Genomic DNA, 7,464 nt, shown 5'->3' on the forward strand with positions numbered 1-7,464 from the left:
GGGATGGCCGCGGCCACCTCTAACCCCTACCTCCCCGGGAACGGCATCCTGGCGGCCGGCTCCATCGTCCATGCGGACTCGGGCGGCGGCGGCGGCGGCGGCGGCGGCGGCATGCAGCCGGGGAGCGTGGCCGTCACCTCGGTGGCGGGCGGCTACCGCGGCGACCCGGCGGCCAAGATGGTCCAGAGCGACTTCATGCCGGGCGCCATGGCCGCCAGCAACGGCGGCCATATGCTGAGCCATGCCCACCAGTGGGTGACAGCCCTGCCCCACGCCGCCGCCGCCGCCGCCGCCGCCGCCGCCGCTGCCGCCGAAGCGGGCTCGCCCTGGTCCGGCAGCCCCGTGGGCATGACGGGCAGCCCCCAGCAGCCGCCGCCGCCGCCCGACGTCAAGGGCAGCGGCGGGCGCGACGACCTGCACTCGGGCGCGGCGCTGCACCACCGGCCGCCCCACCTGGGCCCCCCGCACCAGGGGCACCCGGCGGCCTGGGGGGCGGCGGCGGCCGCCCACCTACCCTCCATGGCCGGCGGGCAGCAGCAGCAGCAGTCGCTCCTCTACTCGCAGCCCGGGGGTTTCACGGTGAACGGCATGTTGAGCCCCCCCCCCGGCGGTCAGAGCCTGGTGCACCCGGGGCTCGTACGCGGCGAGACGCCGGAGCTGGGCGAGCACCCCGGGCATCACCACCACCACCACCACCAGCACCCCGGGCACCACCCGCCGCACCACGGCGGCGTCAACAGCCACGACCCGCACTCGGACGAGGACACGCCGACCTCCGACGACCTGGAGCAGTTCGCCAAGCAGTTCAAGCAGCGGCGGATTAAGCTGGGCTTCACCCAGGCCGACGTGGGGCTGGCGCTGGGCACCCTCTACGGCAACGTCTTCTCGCAGACCACCATCTGCCGCTTCGAGGCCCTGCAGCTCAGCTTCAAGAACATGTGCAAGCTGAAGCCTTTGTTGAACAAGTGGCTAGAGGAAGCCGACTCTTCCACGGGCAGTCCCACCAGCATCGACAAGATCGCCGCCCAGGGCAGGAAGAGGAAGAAGCGGACCTCCATCGAGGTGAGTGTCAAGGGGGCCTTGGAGAGCCACTTTCTGAAATGCCCCAAGCCCTCCGCCCAGGAGATTACGAACCTAGCGGACAGCCTGCAGCTGGAGAAGGAGGTGGTCAGGGTTTGGTTTTGCAATCGGAGGCAGAAAGAGAAACGGATGACCCCCCCGGGGATCCAGCAGCAGACCCCCGACGATGTCTACTCCCAGGTCGGCACYGTCAACTCCGACACGCCGCCCCCTCACCACGGACTGCAGACCAGCGTGCAGTGAGGGGCACCGCGGGCGGGCCGGGCAGCGCGGGGGCAGCGCGGGCCAGGCCGGGCCGGGCACCGCCGCCGGCACCGCCAGCGGCTCCGGCACCGCCGCGCACAGCCGCACGCTCACACAGACACACACGCGCGCACACACACACACACGATCCAGGCTCGTTCAGACTGCTTGTGTTTATATATATATGGATATATGCGTGCATCTATATATATATAAGATCGATACCAATAGGGAGCGGTGGAGAAGGTCGATCCGAGCGAGAGCGTTTAGACCGTGTTGGGAAAACGGGGTGGAGATGCATAATGCACCAAAACTGCAGATGTGCCGGGGGGTTGGTTGGTTGGTTGTGGGGAAAGGGCTTGGGGGGTGGGCTTGGGCTTTTTTTAGTTTTATTTTTATTTTTCTCGAAATTATCCCCTTCTCGCAGCGAGAAACACCACTGTCCGCGCTTCTTCTCTCTCCTCCTCCCCCCTCCTTCCACTCTTCCCCCTATCCCCAAAAGGGCTCTCTTCTATGAATCACAGAAACTTTTTTTCTCCTTTCTCTCTCCCTCTTTTAATTTTTTTTAATGGGAGCAATCCAAAAAGGGAAGCAGAAAAAAAAATAATCTGGCTAATCTGAGGGTGCCTGCTGCATTCCAGCACCCTGTTTTTCTTGGCCAAACCGTAGAATTTTGGTGCAAGGCAGACATCCACTCTGAAGACATATATATCTATATATCTATATATTCTGCAAAATGAAAGGGGCCACTTTTTCCAGGAAAAAAAAATATGCACACAGCACTAAAAACAAGCAGGCTGAATAGGGAAGCAAATACATATATATATATTTATCTATATATATAGGTATAGCTATAGAACAAAAATACGGAAATAAATGCCCGCACGCGGAGAAAACTGACCCTGAGGAGAAAGGGGGGAGGGACGGACGCCAGGGGGAGGGTGGGAAAAGGAGAGGTTGTTGGTCCCTAAAGTTCGAGCTCTGTAGAAGGACTTTGCATGAATTAAGGGAACCAGGGAGAGAAAGGGAAATAATTTAGGGCTGTCAAAGTCCTGCTCCTGACGGCTGCCAATCATCATGGAAGAGTCATAAAAAAAAAATCCACTGCTAATATTTTTTTTATTAATATTTTTATTTTTTATTTCTGGACTGATTCAGATAAAGGGATTTAGAAGGACTGAGCATCTGCAGCTGCACTTATCTGAACTTCTCCTCTCCTAAATCCGTTGCCAACTTTGATTGAATGGGTGCTGTGGATGTGATTATATAATACTGCCATTTCCAAGCAGTGTTTTTGGTAGGTTTTAATAAACAGACTTTTCAAAAAGACGGCAATATAGAATTGTTAGATCCGTTGTTGATCTAAAAAAAAAAATTTGCTTTATATTTTCATTAAATGACTTCTTTTAATATTTTATTCAGAATACCTATGAACTGCTGCAAAACGGTAATTTATTTTTTCCCCAGATCTTGTATTACGTGTTTTTTTCAGACGAGCACAAATCAAAATGAAATGAAAATATGGACAGTTGTTAGGTAATAAGGGTATCTTTTGATGTGATAATTTGATTGTAATTTAATTTGAGTAGTGATTCCGTAAGAGCTGATTGAGAAAATAAATTTGTTAGAATGAAATAGTCTGTGTCTGATGCATAAACACTGTGTCGAAAAACAAACAAACAAGAAAGTTCTCTGAAGGAACATACTGCTAAAGTGAGAGAAATACCGRGGGTCCGAGCTGCCGGCTGCACGGCCCGTACTTGCTGGCAGTGCCCCCGCCTCACCCCTGCTGCTGCTTGCCCGGCGCGGGGCTCTCCCCTGCCCGCCTCTGCGCCAAGCCCGTGTCCGCGGCCCCTTCCACCGAGCCCGGGGACCCTGTGTCTCCGGGAAGGACGGCCAGGTTAGAGCTCTCCAAATGCCACCTTCTCCCAGAAAGGGCCGTGTCGGCTCGGTTTAGGCTGGCACTCGGGCGCGGGCGGTACCTGAGCGCGTCCTCTGGTCCCGTGTGGCCGTTGCTGAGAGGGATGTTTCCAAGTTTTCAGTCTTGTTTCCTCTCTTTGCAAACTGAGGCTTGAGGGGGATGGGGGGGGGGGGGGGAACAGACTCAAAGAGGATGAAGGGGGGCTAAGCTATAATTTATTTTGACTCATTCTATGTATGTATTAATATTTGTATTTAATTTATCTTTATAATTTAAGGAAAAGGTACGTTAAWTTTTTTTTTCTGATTGAGTATATAGAATAATACTTTCAGCATCCTACATGCGGTCTGCCTAGTTCACCATTTCTGTTGTTGCTGTTGCTGTGGCTGTTGTTGTTGTTTTAAGGTTTTTCTATGGGGTGTGAAGTGGTGTAGACTAGTTTTCTCCTTCACTCTGCCATAGCGCTGCCATGCTTCTTTGCAAACACACGCGTGTGTCAGTAACGTTGGAGATGCCAATAGATGCACTAGCTGACCTGTCATATTTATCCACTAGAATTTATTGCAATATAGGGACAAGTGAATGACCATYTCAACTCACTTCATTTTGCAGCGGGGAGGTTGTGGGAAGTAGAGACCTGCATCTAATGCATCCACCCACCCCCACTGATAGTCTGCTGGARGATAACGTTTTCTTTTATGATCCAGCCCCACTGTGGCTTCTTCCTCACCTTCCTCCCTTCCTCCGCGCCCCCTCCCTCCTGCCTTGCTTCTCTACGTGCTATTGAGGCAAAGGGTTAAACCCCCAGAAAACTGCTGTAGGAACAACAAGCATTTCTTCCTTTCAGATAGGCCTTGTGTCAGTCCATAAATCAAAGCCAACCTGAGAGCCGCTCACCGGGATGCATTATTTTAACACCAGCTCGTAGTAAATATCACCGTCGGTGTGATTTGTGAAATCCAAAAGGCCCTACTGACACGGAGGAAAAAAAAAAAAAGGAGGGGTGGCGGGAGAAGCCAACCCAACAAAGGGAAAGAGAACCCGAAAGGGTAAAGGACGCTGTTTCTTTTGTTCGTTTTAGCAGAAGCTGCTGGCCGATTTTGCAGCTGGGGAGGGAAGAAGGGCCGGGCAGGGGACGGCGTGCAGGCAGCCCGGCCGGGCTTCTCTCCGGGGGCCGGGTACCATTGACACGTGAGGTGGGATCCTGTTTTCACACACGAAGGAGAGCAGTTGTATTAGCCGCGGAGAAAGTCTATTTAAATTTCGGAGCGGTATTTGGTTACTCGATTTGGATGGCAACAAAGAGCTAACGTTAGGCTTCACGCTGGTTTCTATTAAAAGGCAACCTTTGCGGGTTGCTGCCTCCGAAAAGCTGAGGGTTAGGCTGGAGGAGTAACGTGTGGTCGGAGGGACCGGCAAAATGTGCCCGTTCCGTGGACTTGTTATGCACAAAAAGTGAGGCCATGGGCGCTCCCCCCTCCGCCCCTCCGCCCCCTCCCCCGCCCCCGAGAAACTGAATCCTTTGAATGTATTTAGGAATTTCAGGGTTGTGAGTCTCTGAGATAGCAAGAGGTAGATAGTAAGTGAGAGGGTTTGCGCTAAGGGTTATATTGTTACACGTGTAAATAATGAAAATATTGTTATATATCGCCAGATCTCTTAATGAATTTAGTAATTGTATTCATTTATAGTATCAGTGTTCTGTGCTTGGTAACGGAGTCGGCATCGTTTTCCTTACTCTTTTTTTTTTTCTCTTTTTCCCCCCTGCCTAAAGGAAAGCCAAATGTTTTACAAAGTTATGTTTGATCAGACTGGGTAATCCCGAGATGTGATTATTTATAGTTTACATTTTCATATCCTGCGGTCCTCTATTACGTCCCAGTCTYCTCACTCACATCCCATCCTTCCCTCGTCGAGTCTGTACACAATAAATCATTTTCAGGTGTATTTAAAATAGTCATGTCACTGCTATTGGTCTGCATATTTTCCGAAATTTAGCAGAGAGCTCTACTTTGGTTTAAAAATGCAGCAGTTCCTACTGGAAAGTGATCTTTACAGAATCCTTATGCTTTAATGTAGTGACTCGTGTTTGCACATTACAATGCTCATAACTTGTTTTGTATGAATGGTTTTAAATGGAACGTTTAGAGAATAATTGGTTCTAATATGAAATGCAGTATATACTATTGATAATTTTATCAATAAGTGTACTATTTTAAATAACTTTAACAATTGAATTTGGGTTTTTTTAAATTATATATTTGTAAAATATTTATCCTGTTGAAAGCAACAATACATTGTTGTATTTATTCGTTTATTTTTGTAATAAATGATCAACATCTTCAAGCTACAGAAAAATCGATACTTCTATATATTTATCCAGGGATACCTTTCTGAGACGCAGAGATGCTCGTTCAGATTTGGAAGCGAGTGTAAAGATTGCCTCTGTAACTGGAAAGCTGCAGGACCAAACTGTAGGCGTGAGCTTCTTCGCCACATGTACTTTAGTTTGCTGAAGTTCCAGGGTAATTAATCAAACTCTAAAAGGGATGCAACAAGTCCCGACCTCGGAGGCAGGCGTGGGGCGAGCGCTTGAGGACAGGGACTCATTTTGCTGATGCCAGGGCTGGCCAGGAGCTCGGTAGCCTACGGGGAGAGGGATGGGTGGTTGGATGGAGCGATCGGAGGAGATGCAAGGAGGCGGTTATTGCCCCATCGGTGTTTTCAGTTGCAGTTTGGCACAATGGAGCGGGCGCAGCCTTCAATAGGCGGCGGGAGCGAGGGGAGAGGAGGGCGGCGAGCGGCCCCGCAGTGTCAATGACACAGCAGTAGGGAGTTCTTTGCTTGAGAGGCTTTGGCGACACAAAAAGCTAAGGGGTGATGGCCGAGCGGGGGAAGGCTCGCCRCCCATCCCGTCCTGCCCGACACCAAAGGAGCAGCCGGGTCCGCGGTGGTGCCCACGGGGCCTCGCCCTCGGGGCTGCGAAGGGTCTGGTGTCCCCCTCACCCCTCCCCAGCCGGGATGGCTCGGCGGGGCCCGAACCGCGCCACGCCAGAGAGAACGGTGCTGCTGCTTTCCCCCACTCGCGGACGGCCGGGCCRGGGCAGAGCCGGCAGGGCGGCCGCGGGTGCCCGTGTGCCCTCTGTCCCCGGCGGGCCATCCCGGGGCGGCGGGCGGCCCGGGGGAACCGGCGGGCGAGCGGCGCGGTGCCGCGGCGGCAGCTGCCGCGGGTCCCACAAGTTGTTTTCCTCGTGGCGACCATTCAGCAAAACGCAGGATCCTTTCTCCAAGATTTAAATTTCGCGGATGAATTACCATACAGCGGTTGCTTAGCAACTAAATTCAAGCCGGGCTAAGAATATGCAAGCTTTTTGTATTCTCATTAATAAAAATGCCACTCTGACACAGCAACCTGACTTTGGATCACTGCAACTTCTGTAAAAGCCATAGGAGAATACAAACCGGCTCCTCCATTTAATTACAGATCAGAGTGGCTTGAAATGTGATGTTTTGTTAATCTATCTTCCTAAAAGCGATGTAAAAAATAACGGCTTTTCAAGAGCAGTGGAAAACTACTTTTTTAATGGAGCTGTCTCCTGGTGCTACTGATGGCTGCAAAGCAAAACCTTTTTTTTTGAGTCACACTTTCAAGTAGCATCCCCCCCTTCCGTTTTAAGGTTAAAAAAAAAAAAAAAAAAAAAAAAAATTAAGACATTTGGAGCCACAGGGGAAAAAAATAAAAATAAATAAGCTGCAGCCGATTAGCGCATTAGAAAGGAGAGCATTGCTCGGGAAAGGGAAGAGGGGATTAAAAATGTCAAGGTGCAGCCCCTGCCAGGCACAGACCCACGAGGCGGGATGCAGTCTGTCCTTGCTCTGGAGCTGTAGTCTCTTGCGCAGAAATGGCTCTCTTTGGCATAAAGTGCGTGGGCACATCGGCTGGGGAGGGCGGGGGAAAAGCCTTCAGGGACACCTTGTTGAATGTTTCTCTCCAAAATTTATTTCCCCTTCTGCTAACATTTACTTTATATTGCTTTTAGATCGGCAGAGATAAGATCTTGGCGTTAGATTCTGGCATCTTATACCCAATCTCATATATATGGGAGAATGACCTCATCAGAGGAGGACTGTGTGTATAGATAGAATAATTTAAACATAGACTAGACACCTACATATAAATCTATATATAAAGATGTGTGTGTATGAGATATATATATATA

General features: G+C 51.0%; 1 protein-coding gene across 1 annotated transcript; it reads left to right on the plus strand.

The window, feature by feature from the left end:
- The first annotated feature begins 3 nt into the window (after nt 1-3).
- On the plus strand, nt 4-1,374 carry POU3F3 (POU class 3 homeobox 3). The gene has a single exon (XM_057369465.1). The coding sequence runs from the start codon at nt 4-6 to the stop codon at nt 1,321-1,323; it is 1,320 nt and encodes a 439-aa protein (XP_057225448.1). The 3' UTR covers nt 1,324-1,374.
- Nucleotides 1,375-7,464: the final 6,090 nt, after the last annotated feature.

Source organism: Malurus melanocephalus, unplaced genomic scaffold (genome assembly GCF_030028575.1).
Source record: "Malurus melanocephalus ecotype Western Australia unplaced genomic scaffold, MMel_1.1 scaffold_111, whole genome shotgun sequence".
In the NCBI taxonomy this organism is placed as follows: Eukaryota; Metazoa; Chordata; class Aves; order Passeriformes; family Maluridae; genus Malurus; species Malurus melanocephalus.